The 18,001-nt window shown below is 42.8% G+C and overlaps 1 protein-coding gene and 1 long non-coding RNA gene across 2 annotated transcripts in view; one reads left to right on the forward strand and one right to left on the reverse strand.

The window, feature by feature from the left end:
* Nucleotides 1–18,001, reverse strand: part of KCNK17 (potassium two pore domain channel subfamily K member 17) — a 31,398-nt gene that overhangs the window by 2,830 nt on the left and 10,567 nt on the right. The window contains exon 3 of the mRNA XM_081854217.1: nucleotides 7,629–7,795. Within this exon, the coding sequence (XP_081710343.1) occupies nucleotides 7,629–7,795 (167 nt within the window). The remainder of the gene's footprint in view (nucleotides 1–7,628; nucleotides 7,796–18,001) is intronic.
* LOC309337620 lies at nucleotides 14,003–15,957 on the forward strand. Its single transcript, XR_014154448.1, has 3 exons — nucleotides 14,003–14,038; nucleotides 15,642–15,698; nucleotides 15,818–15,957. It is a non-coding gene; the product is annotated as an uncharacterized lncRNA (long non-coding RNA).

Raw genomic sequence — 18,001 nt, forward strand, 5'->3', positions numbered from 1 at the left:
CTAGAAATGCTGATGTGAATTTAAATCTGTTTTCGTTTGATCTGTTTAACTTTTTGTTTGATTTTAATATTTTATCTTTTTGTAAACCGCTTTTTTTAAACAATCAACCAGTGTATAATTTTTATGAAATAAATAATAAAGTCAGGGGTAGACAACATGAGGCTCTCCAGATACTGTTGGACTTTAACCCCCTAGCAAGCCTTGCCAATGATGAGGAAAGACAAGAACTTGAGTCCAACGACATTTGGAGGGAACCACATTGGCTACATCAGTTAAGTGTTAAGTATGATCAAGAAAGTGTCTGTAATTCTGTGTGGCTGTGGATTGCACCACAATCCTCAATGGCAGTGGCTTGTAATTGGGGTGGTCTGCACATCATCTGGTATTTTTCTCAATACCATAGAAGACCTCAACTCACATCCTTTATAAAACACACACACATTTCTAACCCTCATTAATGTGAAAACTTAAAATCATGGTGGCATGGTTCTTCTTAAAATCATGGGAGCCTACAGAGGGCTCTGAATGGTTCTTCTAATGTCTAGGAGTTTGGAACTTTAAGTACATCTTTCCATCAGTCCCAGTAAATCTCAAGTTACTTGCTCTGTAAACACCTTGCTGCAGCAGACCTGACCTTTGTTTGTTGTGCACTGTGGCTTGGACTACATAGGTTGGTTGGTTTGTGGAAGAAGACTGGTAGATGGATTGTCTGGCCTTGTGGCCACTTTTTGATCCCTTACAGTTCTGTGGGTTTGGCCCTGACTGGTCACGCTGTGACTCAGAGACCTCAAGTTACAGATGAGAAAACGAGTATTATTATTCCCACTAGTTTATGGCTTAGCTGAAACTTGAACTTGGATCTTCCAGGGAAATTCAATGCTACTCAAGGCAGATTTGAAAGATGCATGACTAATTGCCTCAATCTGCCACAAAAGTGGGTTGAAGGAAGGTTCTCACAGATTAAAGGAGACAGCACTATAAATTCTAGGAAATACATTTTTTATGCTCTCCAGCTTTCATTTACATTTGCTTCATAACATTTTATTTTATGTTTGTTTTTTATCTGGAGATGTGGGAATGGTAGACTGCTAATTTCCTTTCCTTTCCCCCCTCTTCATGTTAAATGGGCCTTTCTAGGATCTAGTATAAATATATAATTATATGGCCATATAATTATAATAACTATAACACACACATGGCTCTCAAAGATAAAATGGCAAAGTAAAAGTAAAATGCAATGTCATAAATTAACAATATTATAAAACTACAACTCACAGCCTAAACATTTCCAGAAGAGAGAATAAAATCAGATGACTAAAAACATGTACATAGCATATAAACAGTGGTTTAAAACAGCAATATCACATATGGGGGGTAATGGGGGGTTAAGGCCGGGGGAGCCCTCATTTGGCATGCCAATGACCAGGTGCCAGGCAAGGCTCTCTGGGGAAAATATTCCACAACTGGGACACCATCGCACATAAAAAGCTCTGATGGCCACCCAACTGACATCACCTGTGTTGGGGCACCTGAAACAGGGTCTCTGAAGGGAAGGCAAATGTTCAGATACCCTGGTACCCAACCACTTTGAATATTAAGACCAGAAATTTGAACAGGGCCTGGAAATAGACTAGCAGTTTATACAGGTCTGGTGTTTGAGCAAATTGCCCAGTCCCAGTTAATACTTATGTAGCCCTATTTTTTTACCAACTGCAGTTTCCAGGCCATTTACAAAGGTTTCCCCACATACAACACATTGCAATAATCTGAATGGGAAGTTACCAGAGAGTGGGTCACTGTGGCTGGTCTATCTCCATCCAGATATAGCCACAGCTGCTGCATCAGCTGAAGTTGATTAAAATGTTTGGAAACTTCTACTATTGCAAGTGGAAAAGTAAATGTCCCCAGCAAAAGCGTGCACATTTTTTTTCACTGGAATGACAATGTTTGCAATAAACACTTTTTTTTTTACATTGGTGGGTGTGAAATGTTTGGATCTTGACATGCGATGCAAGCAGTCATCAGAACAGAGTCAGATCTTCAACCTGTGCTGGGCCTGGGATTTGTCTGAAACAGCTGATGTGTTGCTGTATCCTGGAATTGCAAAGCATCTGAAAAAACTGCAGAGTTTTTCAGGAATACTATGCACAGCAGTTGATCCTAGCCTAGTTCAGGGACTGGGACAGGACTATGTACATGCGTCATGCTTTCTGGATACTTGGAGCCAGAGACGCTGGTAGATAACTTGAGGAATGCAAGTCCTGGCCAGACATAATGTGAAGGGGGAAAATGATGAGGAAGAGGCAGCAGGTAATAACCCAACCTTTGCATGAAGGAAGGCAATTTCTCTTTGATAACAACTTACCTAAGACAGGCATTCAAGCTGGGCACTCACATTACATTTTTGTGAGCTCTCTCTTTTGCCCCTGCTGACATATTTTACCGAAAAGTTCTGGTTTTTTTGAGTGGAAGTTATGACTCACACAAACTTTCTGTTGCTTTTCAGCACTGTCGTTACAGGATCAGGCCAAAATGTTCTCAAGTAGTCTGCGTGTGGAAGAGATTCTTTCCCCAGCTCCAAGTTCCCCAGCTGGTTGCATTTTTATATCTATGTATATATTTATATATTTTAAAAAATAAAAATTGCGCATTTCTGAATTCCACATCAGCAATATACCAAGTTGATGACAGATACCTGAGCCAAAGGGAAGAACATCTCCTTCTAGCTGAGTTGGTAAATTATACTAGGGTAGTGTTGAAAAGCAGAACAGGGGAGATTTATTGGAAAGCTTTTCTAGTGGGGAAAGCTTTTCTAGTAGAGACACAACTACTACTTCCACGGATGCTAGGGGGAGGCAAGTTGTGAATGGTGTTGCCAGATGCAGAAGAGAAACAGGGCTCCTGAACCTCTAATAGTTGTGTAAAAGAACACTGGCCTTGCAGACAACTTCATTGTCCAGAAAGTGGGAGAAGCAACAAGAGGAACAGCCATTTTAGATCTGGTCCTAATCAATGTTGATGACCTGGTTAGTGGGGTAGAAGTGGAAGGATCATTAGGCGCGAGTGATCATGCTCTTCTGAAGTTTACTATACAGCGGAAAGGAGCAGCCAAGCATACTAGGACTCAATTTCTTGACTTTAAGAAAGCTGACTTCATAAAACTTAGGGAAGTGCTGGGTGAGATCCCATGGACAGTAATACTAAAAGGAAAGGGAGTTCATGATGGCTGGGAGTTTCTTAAGAGGGAGATAGTAAAAGCACAACTTCAGGCAATACCAATGAGACGGAAACATGGAAGGTGCCTAAAGAAGCCAGGGTGGCTATCTAAAGAACTTTTAACTGAGTTAAGATTAAAAAAGGATGTGTACAAAAAATGGAAAAGGGGGGAAACCACCAAAGAGGAATTCAAACAAATAGCCAGCACGTGTAGACACAAAGTCAGAAAAGCTAAAGCACAGAATGAACTCCGGCTTGCTAGAGAGGTTAAAAGCAACAAAAAAGGCTTTTATGGGTATGTTCGTAGCAAAAGGAAGAACAAAGAAACAGTGGGGTCACTCAGAGGAGAATATGGTGAAATGCAAACAGGGGATACAGAAAGGGCTGAACTCCTCAATGCCTTCTTTGCCTCAGTCTTCTCCGATAAAGAAAACAATGCCCGACCTGAAGAATTTGGAGCAAATGATTCAGCAGAGGAAACACAGCCCAGAATAACTAAGGAGATAGTACAAGAATACTTGGCTAGTTTAGATGTATTCAAGTCTCCAGGGCCAGATGAACTGCATCCAAGAGTATTAAAAGAACTGGCAGATGTGATCTCAGAACCACTGGCACTCATCTTTGAGAATTCCTGGAGAACAGGCGAAGTCCCGGCAGACTGGAGGAGGGCAAATGTTCTCCCTATTTTCAAAAAGGGGAAAAGAGAGGACCCAAATAATTACCGCCCAGTCAGTCTGACATCAATACCAGGGAAGATTCTGGAGCAGATCATTAAGCAAACAGTCTGTGAGCACCTAGAAAGGAATGCTGTGATCACCAATAGTCAGCATGGATTTCTGAAAAATAAGTCATGTCAGACTAACCTGATCTCGTTTTTTGACAGAATTACAAGCCTGGTAGATGAAGGGAACGCAGTGGATGTAGTCTATCTTGATTTCAGCAAGGCATTTGACAAGGTGCCCCATGATATTCTTGTAAAGAAGCTGGTAAAATGCGGACTTGACTATGCTATCACTCAGTGGATTTGTAACTGGCTGACTGACCGAACCCAAAGGGTGCTCATCAATGGTTCCTCTTCATCCTGGAGAAGAGTGACTAGTGGGGTGCCACAGGGTTCTGTCTTGGGCCCGGTCTTATTCAACATCTTTATCAACGACTTGGATGATGGACTCAAGGGCATCCTGATCAAATTTGCAGATGACACCAAACTGGGAGGGGTGGCTAACACCCCAGAGGACAGGATCACACTTCAAAACGACCTTGACAGATTAGAGAACTGGGCCAAAACAAACAAGATGAATTTTAACAGGGAGAAATGTAAAGTATTGCACTTGGGCAAAAAAAATGAGAGGCACAAATACAAGATGGGTGACACCTGGCTTGAGAGCAGTACATGTGAAAAGGATCTAGGAGTCTTGGTCGACCACAAACTTGACATGAGCCAACAGTGTGACGCGGCAGCTAAAAAAGCCAATGCAATTCTGGGCTGCATCAATAGGAGTATAGCATCTAGATCAAGGGAAGTAATAGTGCCACTGTATTCTGCTCTGGTCAGACCACACCTGGAGTACTGTGTCCAGTTCTGGGCACCACAGTTCAAGAAGGACACTGACAAACTGGAACGTGTCCAGAGGAGGGCAACGAAAATGGTCAAAGGCCTGGAAACGATGCCTTATGAGGAACGGCTAAAGGAGCTGGGCATGTTTAGCCTGGAGAAGAGGAGGTTAAGGGGTGATATGATAGCCATGTTCAAATATATAAAAGGATGTCACATAGAGGAGGGAGAAAGGTTGTTTTCTGCTGCTCCAGAGAAGCGGACACGGAGCAATGGTTCCAAACTACAAGAAAAAAGATTCCACCTAAACATTAGGAGGAACTTCCTGACAGTGAGAGCTGTTCGACAGTGGAATTTGCTGCCAAGGAGTGTGGTGGAGTCTCCTTCTTTGGAGGTCTTTAAGCAGAGGCTTGACAACCATATGTCAGGAGTACTCTGATGGCGTTTCCTGCTTGGCAGGGGGTTGGACTCGATGGCCCTTGTGGTCTCTTCCAACTCTATGATTCTATGATTCTATGATTCTATGAAGAAGGGATCTCAGTAGGTATAACTTACTATTCAAGTTCCAATCTACAGAAACTACCCCTTCCAACATAACTATTAAAGGTCCAATGGTCCTGTCTTCTTTTGTATCTGGCTACCCTAATTATAGGGACGCGGGTGGTGCTGTGGGTTAAACCACAGAGCCTAGGGCTTGCTGATCAGAAGATTGGCGGTTCGAATCCCCGTGATGGGGTGAGCTCCCGTTGCTCGGTCCCTGCTCCTGCCAACCTAGCAGTTCAAAAGCACATCAAAATGCAAGTAGATAAATAGGTACCACTCCGGCGGGAAGGTAAATGGCATTTCTGTGCGCTGCTCTGGTTTGCCAGAAGCAGCTTAGTCATGCTGGCCACATGACCTGGAAGCTGTATGCCGGCTCCCTCGGCCAATAAAGTGAGATGAGCGCCGCAACCCCAGAGTCGGCCATGACTGGACCTAATGGTCAGGGGTCCCTTTACCTTTACCTTTACCCTAATTATGAGATACAATACAGTGCTGGAGGGTTGCTATGGGAAATGACTGAGCAGACAGCCAGTCTGGGAAATGACAGCCAGCCATGGGAAATGACTGACCATACAGCATTGATAAGTGGAGGTGAAATAACATTTCGCTCAGAACTTAGGTTTGGGCAGCATCTGCCATGTTTTCCTTTCTTTCTCCTCTCAAAGTGTTGCACTTGTGGGGCTTCTACTCCCTATTTTGCAAAAATTAAGTAGTTTAAGTTTGTGACAAGGCTTGGAATTGGTTTGGGTGCAGAGACAAATTAAAAATAAAAGGCATGAAGCAGGAGACTTGCACCTTCACCAAATTCTGCCTTTGTTTCCTAATTGTTTTCTCCAATTACACCTACTTGAAACCTTGTTAGATCCCTCAATACACAATACTGTCTTGTGTAACAGAAACCACACTAGTACAATGAACATAGTACAGAGTTCATGCAGGCCTAGTTGTGAAGTTCTCAGTTTTTAAGGATTATTTCTAAACAACCAAAACGCTCCACAATCCTGATCAGAGTGTCAAAACTTTTGCATTGTTTTGAAAGCATAACTAGATTTTGAGCCCAGAGCTGCCTTAGCAGAAAGTGCTGATGTGTCCTTCAAGTACTTACACAAAGTATCAGTACACAGAGGGTTAAGAAGAAAGTATATTAGTACTGATAAAAAGGTAAAGGGACCCCTGACCACTAGGTCCAGTCGTGACCGACTCTGGGGTTGCGGTGCTCATCTTGCTTTATTGGCCGAGGGAGCCGGTGTACAGCTTCCAGGTCATGTGGCCAGCATGACTAAGCCGCTTCTGGAGAACTAGAGCAGTGCACGGAAACGCTGTTTACCTTCCCGCTGGAGCAGTACCTATTTATCTACTTGAACTTTAATGTGCTTTCAAACTGCTAGGTTGGCAGGAGCTGGGACCGAGCAACGGGAGCTCACCCCGTCGCAGGGATTCGAACCGCCGACCTTCTGATCGGCAAGTCCTAGGCTCTGTGGTTTAACCCACAGTGCCACCCGCATCCCTTTTAGTACCAGTAATAATAACTATAATTTACAGGGCTGGTTCTACCATTAGGCAGGTGAGGCAACTGCCTCGGGCAGCATATGCTGGGAGATGGTAGTGTCCCTGAGCTCCCTGATCATATGCTTGTTGGAGAAGAGAGCTGTTGTGTCATGCACTTTGCCCTGTGCCTTTATAATTACCCTACTGATCTCCCTCAGGGGCAGCCTTGTTGCTATTATTGATGTAGGAATTGCAATAAGAAATGATGCGGCAACAAACAAGTCTGTACTTTGGTCTCATAACTATTCCGTGTGCTGCCATTTTCAGCCACAAATCAAAAATGTTCCCAGGACTGCAGTCCTACATATACTTACCAGGGAGTAAGCCCCACTGAATTCAATAGGACTTACTTCTGAGTAAACATGCCTAGCATTGTTAGTTTTGCCCTCAGCTGGTCACTTAAACACAGAGAGAAGCAAGTGTTATGCATAGCCTCTGGAGACCATGTTGCAGGGTGTGGGGAACCTTTGGCCCTCCAGTGGTTTCTGAACTACATCATTGCCCATGTTTGCTGGGACTGATGGGAGTTGTAGTTCAACACCATCTGGAGGGCTGAAGGTTCCCCCCACCTACTGTATTGCAATGAGAAGAATCTGTACATCAGAATCACAAGCCATTCTGTGGGTTAAGACACCATATTGTTGCATTATCAGGCCAGCTGATTGGCCTGCTACAGATTTAAGTCAAAGACATGTCACTTTTATCTGCACCTAAACAACTCACCCATGCTGACAAAAATGAGCAGTAAAGCACCCTTGCTGTTTACCTGCCAGTGAAACTTCTCACCCAAGTGGAAGGCGCACAGGTGAACACCAGAGAGCATCAGCTGTCCTATCCTGTTGAGGAGGACAAGGTTCAAAGGAATCCCAAAAAGAGCAAAGAAGATGCAGAAGACTTGTGCAGCCTCCGTGCTGGGACTCAGGTTACCATAGCCTGGAAGGAGAAAGTTGATAGTTAGTTTAAAAGAATGTGGCTGTAAAAACATAAATCTGTTTCAGTGTTATCTGACCAAAAGACGAGAGTCAGAGGTTAAGGATATGTGGCACGAGGCTCACAGCTTGTATGCAGTCCTGGAGGTACTTGTGTGGCCTTATCAGAAAATCCCAGCTTCCATTAAGTGAAGCAAGGTTCTTACCCATCACCTCAGATGTAAGCTAATACAGTGGTTCCTCGGGTTACATACGCTTCAGGTTACAGACTCCACTAACCCAGAAATAGTACCTCGGGTTAAGAACTTTGCTTCAGGATGAGAACAGAAATCGTGCTCTGGCAGCGCGGCGGCCCCATTAGCTAAAGTGGTGCTTCAGGTTAAGAACAGTTTCAGGTTAAGTACAGACCTCCGAAACGAATTAAGTACTTAACCTGAGGTACCACTGTATATGTGAAGCCAACCTGTACAAAAAGCTAAAAGATCAAAAGGTTATTAGATGCCTGAAGTAACAGATATTGACGTGGATATTCTAATTCTATTATTGCATGGATGTGGTGAGACAGAAGCTCACATTTAGGGTAAACAATTTTGTATCTGTGTGTTCAGTACTGTGTATCTACCAGCCAAGGATATATCAGCTGTATTCAGGTAGATAAAATAACAATTTTACTAGGTTGCCATCATAACCAATGCATGTTTAGAAGTAAAGGCAAAATAAAAAAATTCCTTCCAGTAGCACCTTAAAGACCAACTAAGTTAGTTCTAGGTATGAGCTTTTGTGTGCATGCACACTTCTTCAGATACAAGACAGATCACAAGACAGAAAAACCAGTAGGAGAACACTTCAGTCTCCCAGGACATTCTATACAAGATCTCAAAGTAGCTGTTCTATTACAAAGGAATTTCAGAAATAGACTGGAAAGAGAAGCTGCTGAATTGCAACTTATTACCAAACTTAAAACCATGGAGAGAAGTGGTCTGAACAAAGACATTGGATTCTTATCTCATTATACATGACAAAGCCATTTCTCACCTTCTCACCCCTTGCTTTTTCCTGTAAGACCTATTGCAGTCGTTAAGAGTTGTCAACAGGCTCATCACAGCTATCTGCCAATCACCCATTCCCACCACCCTTCTGAGTAATACCCCTCCCCACCTTCTCACTATATAGAAGGGTCTGGTGACTTCTGTTTCAGTGTATCTGAAGAAGTGTGCATGCACATGAAAGCTCATACCTAGAACTAACTTAGTTGGTCTTTAAGGTGCTACTGGAAGGAAGTTTTTTATTTTGTTTTGACTATGGCAGACCAACACGGCTACCTATCTGTAACTAGAAGTAAAGGATCACTGGAATATTACTAGGACTCACTCCAGAGCAATTAGATTTAGGAATGTGGTCAAAATACTTACCTCCCCCCCCCAAACATTTGTATGCTTACATCCAAACCTTCAGCAGTACATAACAAAAATACAAATGGGGAGTGGGGATGACTAAAAATCAACACCATAAAACCAAACAAAAATCAATGCCAATAAAAACAGCAGTTAAAAGCAGCAGCGATGAAACAAAACTCATGAGGTCAGTAAAACTCAAGTTTAATGTACATCATCTATAGCTCATGGCATCATGCCACACCTCCCAGCAGCTGCCAGGCAGGAATAGCCCAAGTTATTCGTCTACCTGATCATCAGATCCTTTCCTATATTTTCAAGAGCATTACTAACAATAGTAAAAAGTGTCATATGATATGATTTCTAGCGACACTTTTTATTATTATTTCTAGTAGTATTTTTGTAAATAAACATGCAATATAAAACTACTTCCCATTCTTCAAACTCTAGTTCCATCTATGAAATAAATGCTGGACTCCCTCCATTCTCATTCCCCCAACTAACAAGGCATCTGTTGAGACACACTTTTTTGTTCACAAGCAAACCAACATTACAAACATCATCAGCGTTACAAGGGATAAGGCTGTACGGAGGCAGGTGCCAACAGCAAGCACTCTAGATTACAGAAGGGTCCTAAAATTAGGAAACGTTCCCACTTGAAGGCTTCAACAGACTCTACACTCCCCTGAAAGCCCACTTTAATTCTATAGATGTAACTCTCTGAAATCTATGTGATGTTTGCTTCTGGTTGGGGAGGTTAATTGGACTGAATGGCAAAACAAAACAACCAGAATACCATGTGCTTCCTGGTGGGACAGCTTGCTCTTTCCTCCCCATGCCCCCCCCCCCACCATGTACTCTTTAAATAGTGGGGAGAAAGCAGCAGGCTGCCTGCAAGGAAAAAGGAATAGCCAGGTACCATAAGCATTCAATATAAACCACAATGATTACTGAGAATAAAAGTCACCTGGCTTCATAGCACACTTAACTTCTATTGGCTCTGAACACTATTATGGCAGACACATTTATGGAGCTAAAGCAAAATTGAAGCATAAATAAGTCTTTAAACTGCATTCTGTGGGGCCTGGTTCTTGCAAGGAGCAGTTATTGGAAGTTTGTTAGAGTTGTCCTCTATAACAACCATGTATTTCGCATCCTACAATAGATTGCACTGTTAACATGTTCCCCTGCTCCCATGTTGGATTTTACTAGTTGTTTGCTTTTATTTGCCCACCTTTTAAAAATCTGGATAGCAGTGAGATGGAAAAAGCAAATGGTTCAATTTCCCTGTGTCTCCACAATTTTAGAATGTCTGTGTGGGGCACATGATCAAACACTTCCCCATATAAAAAACTCACTGTCCATTCAAAACAACCACATTTTGATGTGCAGGAAAGTATTTCAAAGTAGGCATGTGTTTAAAGATGCAACCTTGCATTCTGGGAAGAAAAAAAAAAAAGCCCAATAGATTTAAAAAAACAACAACCCACACAGTACTGTTCCAATTCCATTTTAGTATCCTGAAAGAAGTTCCATGGAGCTTTCTAGAATAGGGGAATTCTGAAGAACTGTGTTTCTTGTGGCTGATTAGCTGCTCTCCCTGTGCAAAGGTCAGAGGGGGCAGGGTTTCTGTTGAGGCAGGTGATTGGCTGTGGGAGGAGCTTATCAGAGCTTGCAGGGCAGTTTGATCCATCTTTTAGATTTAGGGGAGCTAGTCTCAAACATTTGTTGGGGGAGACCTAGGGTTTGTTGGGGGGGAGTTATTTGTCCTGTCTTCACGCTTTTTATGATGGAGGACCGCTGTAGCCACCCCCAACGACACATTCTCAAGATGGAGGGTGAGGGAACAGCTGCAGTCACCTGCGGTTCCTGCGCAATGTTTGCCATCTTGCCAAAGGTTGCAGGCAGCTTTACCTGCAGCAATTGCATGTTGATTGCCCTCCTAGAAGACAAAGTCCAGCAACTGGAGGAATGTGTAGCTATGCTCCAAAGAATTAGAGAGCTGGAGCTCTTCTTGGAAGCAACAAAGCACACCGTCTCCACCAAGGAGGAGACAGGGGACTCCCCTGAGAAGGAGGCTAGTTCACCAACACAGGAGCCAGATATATGGAGAAACGTGACTCAAAGAAGTAGGAGGCCCAGGGTTCGCTCTGATTGTTTAGAAATACACAATCGCTTTGAGGTCCTCTCCCCTAGCATGGAAGACGAAGAGCAGACTCCATTTGAGGATCTCTCCCTCATTACAGTTGATCAGGTATATGAAGACGAGCAGCAAGGTCAGTCTTCAGGGAATGTGCAGGCGACCTTGGAATGGACAGCTCACGGAAGAACCCCGACCAGACCTAAGAGGAGGCGTGTAGTGGTGATAGGGGATTCCCTACTGAGGGGAACAGAAGCAGTGATCTGTGGGCCTGACAAGATGTCTCGGGAAGTGTGCTGTCTCCCCGGGGCTAAGATCCAAGATGTAACTGAACGACTGCAAGGAATCATAAAACCCACTGACAAATACCCCTTCCTCTTGGTTCATGTGGGAACCAATGACACTGCAAGCAATAGCCTCCAGAAGATCTAAAGAGACTACGAGGCTCTGGGCAGGAAATTGAAGCAATTAAATGCACAAATTGTCATCTCATCTGTCCTTCCAGTTGAACGACGTGGCCCAGGGAGAGAGAGAAAAATAGTGGAAGTGAACAGCTAGCTTCGCAAATGGTGTAAACAGGAACGGTTTGGATTCTTAGATCACGGACTGCAGTTTCTTGAAGATGGACTTCTGCCAAGCGATGGGCTGCACCTCACAACGGTTGGGAGGAATGTTTTTGCCAAAAATCTCAGAAACCTCATCAGGAGGGCTTTAAACTGACTAATGTGGGGGAGGGAGACAGTGCTCCTGAAGGTAGGAGTCTATCAATTGATGAAGATGATCATCCAAATGTCATAGACCAAATGGAGCAAACAGCACGCAGACCTAGTGGTGGGAGGACAAAATCCTTAAATAAGAGACACGGGGGAATGATTAATGGACTTCAATGTCTGTACACTAATGCGCAAAGGATGGGAAATAAACAAGATGAGCTTGAGCTCTTGGTACAGCAAACTAAATTTGACATAATAGGCATCACTGAAACCTGGTGGGATAAGTCCCACGACTGGAATGTAATAATGGAGGGATACAATCTATTTCAGAGAAACAGACCAGACAAGAAAGGAGGAGGAGTGGCGTTATATGTCAGGGATGTGTATACTTGTGAAGAGATCCAAGATTTAGAACCTCAAAGCCAAAGTGAGAGCATTTGGGTCAAAATTAAGGGAGAGAAGAATAACAGGGACCTCATTGTGGGAGTTTACTATAGATCCCCAAGCCAAACGGAGGACATAGATGATGCCTTCCTGGAACAGATGGCCAAGCATGCAAAAGGAAGGGAGATAGTAGTAATGGGGGACTTCAATTACCCGGATATTTGTTGGATGTCAAACTCAGCCAGGAGCATAAGGTCAAACAGATTCCTCATTGGCCTTGCAGACAACTTCATTGTCCAGAAAGTGGGAGAAGCAACAAGAGGAACAGCCATTTTAGATCTGGTCCTAACCAATGTTGATGACCTGGTTAGTGGGGTAGAAGTGGAAGGATCATTAGGCGCGAGTGATCACCCTCTTCTGAAGTTTACTATACAGCGGAAAGGAGCAGCCAAGCATACTAGGACTCAATTTCTTGACTTTAAGAAAGCTGACTTCATAAAACTTAGGGAAGTGCTGGGTGAGATCCCATGGACAGTAATACTAAAAGGAAAGGGAGTTCATGATGGCTGGGAGTTTGTTAAGAGGGAGATAGGGAGATAAAAGCACAACTTCAGGCAATACCAATGAGACGGAAACAGGAGTGCTCTGATGGTGTTTCCTGCTTGGCAGGGGGTTGGACTCGATGGCCCTTGTGGTCTCTTCCAACTCTATGATTTTATGATTCTATGATTCTATATATATAGAGAGAGAGAGAGAGAGAGAGTGCTTTAAAAGCAACCTCAGGGTGCACAGAGATGACACACAAGGATACCCTTAAAATGCCACAGAACAGTTCAATTTAACCAAATGACACTTCAATTTAACCAAATGACAACCATATTGATCATTCAATCAAATCAGAGGTTACAGTGATAGTAAAGGGCAGATTTATTAATTTGTCTCCCACCCCTCCCACCACGGTTTCTGGTGAAACAGCTGTCTTGGATCAGCAAAACACCAAAAAGGTTTGTTTAGGGCTGCTTGTTGGTTTACAGTACTACACGCAGGTCTGGCTGTTTGGATATCTGAATCTGTGGTGTGTATAGAGAGGTTTGTGTACTAATTCCTCATGTATGGATAAGTGAATTTCTGTATAACGAGCAGTTCAATAGTGGACCTACTTGTATTTGGTTAAACTGTCCACTACACCCTCCCATCTAAATCATGCAGCAGAACTGTGACAATGTCACAGTATGTTCATGATGCCAGGGCACCAAGGGTTAAGTGCTGTACTCAATTTTACATATTGAACTGAATAGAGGAATCAAAAGTTGGGGATTCTTCAAGTAAGCCATTGTTTACTAATAACAGTGCAATAACTGGAAACATTTTAACTTCATTTCAAATTAACTATCAATGATTTTACATTTTCTAAAGCCTCTGGTTATGTTAGCTGTCTCAGTTAAAGATACTGACTTACATAAATATGGCATAATTAATATACATATGCACGTGTGCGCGCACATGTATGTGTTTGTCTTATAAATGTTAACTGGACTACTTGGTTCTGAAGGAAAATAATGTGATGTTATTTATCCACAGAACTGGAATCCACAATGGAACATGGTGGCCTGTAGGTAAATATATAATCAAGCTCCAGCCAGTTGGTTTCCCCCCTACTCTCCACTGAAAATGAATAAATACTTAATATGAGCTTAGGTGGGCACTTCCTTGCCCAGTGGAAGGTCACTGATCATGAAAATGGGGGGGGGGGTAGGGAGGCTGTTCCTAAAGTGCCTGTCATGTTGTACTGAATTCTAGGGTTCTTCAACTTGCCCTCATCTATTTATCACCATAGCTCTTTGACTTGAAGTAAGCAAAGTAGCTCCCACCCTGTCCCACTCCCCCAAGTCTCTCCTGTCTCATCTGGATCCCCCAGTGAGCCCCTGTTTCCAGTTGGGGGTGCTGCTTTTGTTAGCACATCTAACCCCACTGGGTGGCCTATGGCAAGAAAAGCAGGATAAGAAAAATTACTCAGAAGTGTTGAACGGTTGGGGTCTGGTGACCCTGTACTGAGACAGAGAACTAGGAATTTATAGAAATGGGGTTGAATATTTGTTGATATGATAATGTGATGGAGAACAACTTTATCTGAAGTTTCAAAAAGCCTGTTCCCAGGTGTAAGTAAATAAGGAAGTTACTGCATTTCACTTTTTGTACACTTTGTCTTAACATTCTGTACTTTTGCATTGTGTGCAACTTTGATAAGATCACCATAAGATGTACTTTTTGATAAAAGGGGATATATATATATTCATTCGCGACTGTCTCTCAGGCTCACATAATGCTGCCACTGTAACACTAGCCTTCCTTTCAGGGCTGCTTACCAAACTAATGCACATAAGCTGCTTTGAACCATGTGGGCAAAAGCACCACATATCACCATCATACCAGTTATAGGCTCATGAAACATAGGAGCTGAGATTTAAGAAGGGCATGTATAAGAAATGGAAGAAAGGTGAAATCATGAAGGAGCCAACAGTTGCAGGGAGAAGGTCAGGCAGGCCAAAACTCAGGCTTGTAAGAGTGGTGAAAAATAATTTCAAAAAGGTATCTTTGGCGATGTTTGAAGCAAGGGGAAGGACAAGGACAAGGAAGTAGTAAGCTCTCTGCATGGAGAAGATGGAGAAATGATATTGGGTAACTGCTCAACACCTACTTTGCCTCTGTCTTCATGTAAAAAAAAGGAAGGACACCTGGCTTGCCAGTAGTATGTGTGAAAAGGACCTGGGGGTCTTAGCAGACCACAAGTTGAACATGCGTCAGCAGTGTGTGGAAGGAGCAAAAAAAGAAAGGGGAAAAAAGGTAGTGCTATTGTAGGCTGCATCAACAGATGTAGAGTATCCAGATCAAGGGAAGTAACAGTACCACCTCTGGACCACATCTGGAATACTGTGGAATGGGCTCCCTCACAAGGTTGTGGACTCTATTTCCTTGGAGGTTTTAAAGCATCTGTTATGGATGCTTTAGTTGATCTAGATTGAAAGCAGCAGATGAGGATAAGCATGTATGATTATGGATTGAGAAAATTGATTTTTTCCTGCTGCAAATGGGTTAGTGTGTGTGTGCATCCCTAGTCCAAATTTATTTTTTATTTTTTTAAATAATATTTATTGGTGTTTCATCCCTAGTCCAAATTTAGATGAGGCGGTTTTGCTCATCTCTGTATCATTCTGGCAGATGCAGGTTCTAAGTCCCACTTGCTACAGAAGGTGCTGCTAAGCAAAGGAAGAGCAGGTCAGGACCTTGTGAACAAGTCCAGTGTCCCCCACACTGCCCTTGACTGCAGTCCTTTTACCCTCTAATTTGTTAGCTCAAGACTTAATGTATTGCTTTGCCTTGTGCTGTTTGTTAAGGAAGCCATTCAATAATTCATCCCCATCTGATTTGCTGGATGTAATAATGTGCTACATGAATTGCCAAATCACATCCAGGGAGTATCTCAATCTTCTAAACCCGGTAGGTGTATTAATATTAAAAATCAGTTACACTGCATAGAAAACAATAACTTGATATTTTGTTGAAATATATTGGAAAACTCTTGACCAAAATTGACTGCAACGTTGATTTAGATGCGTAATCCGTGGGTATTAGAATAATGCTTATCACCCTTATACGGTACCACTGTTTTCAAATTAGTTATGCTCACAGTGAACAGGTCCTGTCAAATCCTTCCCACCAAGCTTGTACTGCCATCTAGTGAAAACAAAATAAAAAAAATTCCTTCCAGTAGCACCTTAAAGACCAACTAAGTTAGTTCTAGGTATGAGCTTTCGTGTGCATGCACACTTCTTCAGATACACACTGTGTGTATCTGAAGAAGTGTGCATGCACACAAAAGCTCATACCTAGAACTAACTTAGTTGGTCTTTAAGGTGCTATTGGAAGGAATTTTTTTATTTTGTTTTGACTATGGCAGACCAACACGGCTACCTATCTGTAACTGCCATCTAGTGGTTTGTTATAGTAACAAAGTATGTCCAACAGTTGAAGGGAGGGTGATCAAATTCTGTGCTGTGGTCAAACCTTTTTAAAAATGCCATCCTTCCTTTTAAGTTTTTCTTCACTATAAATTAAATACATATATTCCTAAATACAGGAATATGTCCTGCAGGACATTTAGAAACTTTCTCAAAAGGGGCAAAGAGCAGGACATTTTTCTTCCCTCTTCTCCAATCCCCTACATTTTTCAACTCAGCCCAACTAAAGCCCAACTCACCCAACTTCCAGGATGAGAACCCACTGACGCAAAGCAGATGTGCGGCTGCTGTTGCCTGCACAGGGCTGTTTTCCATAGAATGAGCATGCACCTCCCAATCTGACTGGGGATGCCCATCTGGATGCCACACAAAGCTTTGCAGTGTGAACACAATTTCACATCGGTTTTACACCCAGAAAGCAGCAAGTACTTAACTGAATGAAGGTATTCTGGCCCCATGTAGGCAGCTGATACACAGTTCCTTTTAAGTCAGGAGCTCAAGCAGGAGACCAGGAATGGTTTGGGAGGAAGACTTGAAGACACAGATCTCTGAAGGGGATTGGAGACCCGCCATGGCCTAGATCTCCCTTTCGCTCCTTCTCCACCAGAATAAAGATCATGCATATATTATGGTACCTGACCCCAGTATGGTTGCAACCACATCAATGAAATCCCATCACCACTCGGTTAGAAGGGGTGCAAGATGTTATACACTTACAGTGGGAGTGCTGGAAGGTACAAAGTTTTTTGTTTGATCTTTACGGCTCTCACGGTGGTAGCAATTCAGCTGAACATGGGGCCAGCTTTGTTCAGGGAGGCAATAAAGGATTGGCGCGTACCTTGTTCTCACAGAGAAATTGACACAAGAATGTCAAATGGTGAACGGGAAACTTAGGAAGGATACCTTCAAGGAAGAATGGCTTGAATTCCGTTTCCTTGTTAATTTCAGCAAGGAGACTAACTGATCTCCAATCTCTTAATGATTGCTATGGATTTTCTCTCCTAACTGCAGTATATCGTGCTAGGGGAATAGTGATTTTCTTCCCCTTCTGGCTGACTTTATAACTCAGTGATGAAAGGTTTACTTATACTCTTTTGTGTTGCTGTTGTTTGGATTGTTATACTCCTATATTTGAAAGCTTCCTGTCTGCTTTGAAATCAACACTAGTGAGAAGTAAGAAGTAAAAAACTTGCAGCATGCCTTAGACATAGCATGATGTAGTACTGCCATCTTGTGACTTGTAAGAAGGCAGAGGCAAGAGGACTGCTCCTTGTACAATTTCATGTGCAGAGCCGTATGCAGATGGGTATACTTTCCAGTGTGAGGACTGCTGCACAGTTTATATGTACATGTTGTGGAATGTAAAAATATTTTTTTTAAAAAAAAATGCACAAAAACAAAAGAAGCAGCTCAAGCTCACACTAGATTTCATGGTAGAACTGGTCCCATGTATAAACTAGGGGAGTGGGATCTCCTGTTCGCAACAAAAGGGCCATTCAACTTTCTCCCCTGTATTATAGGTTCTCTCCAGGGTCATTTTCTGCCCAGATTGGTTCCAGA

Source organism: Podarcis erhardii (assembly GCF_964252035.2).
Source record: "Podarcis erhardii genome assembly, chromosome: 3".
Lineage (NCBI taxonomy): Eukaryota > Metazoa > Chordata > Lepidosauria > Squamata > Lacertidae > Podarcis > Podarcis erhardii.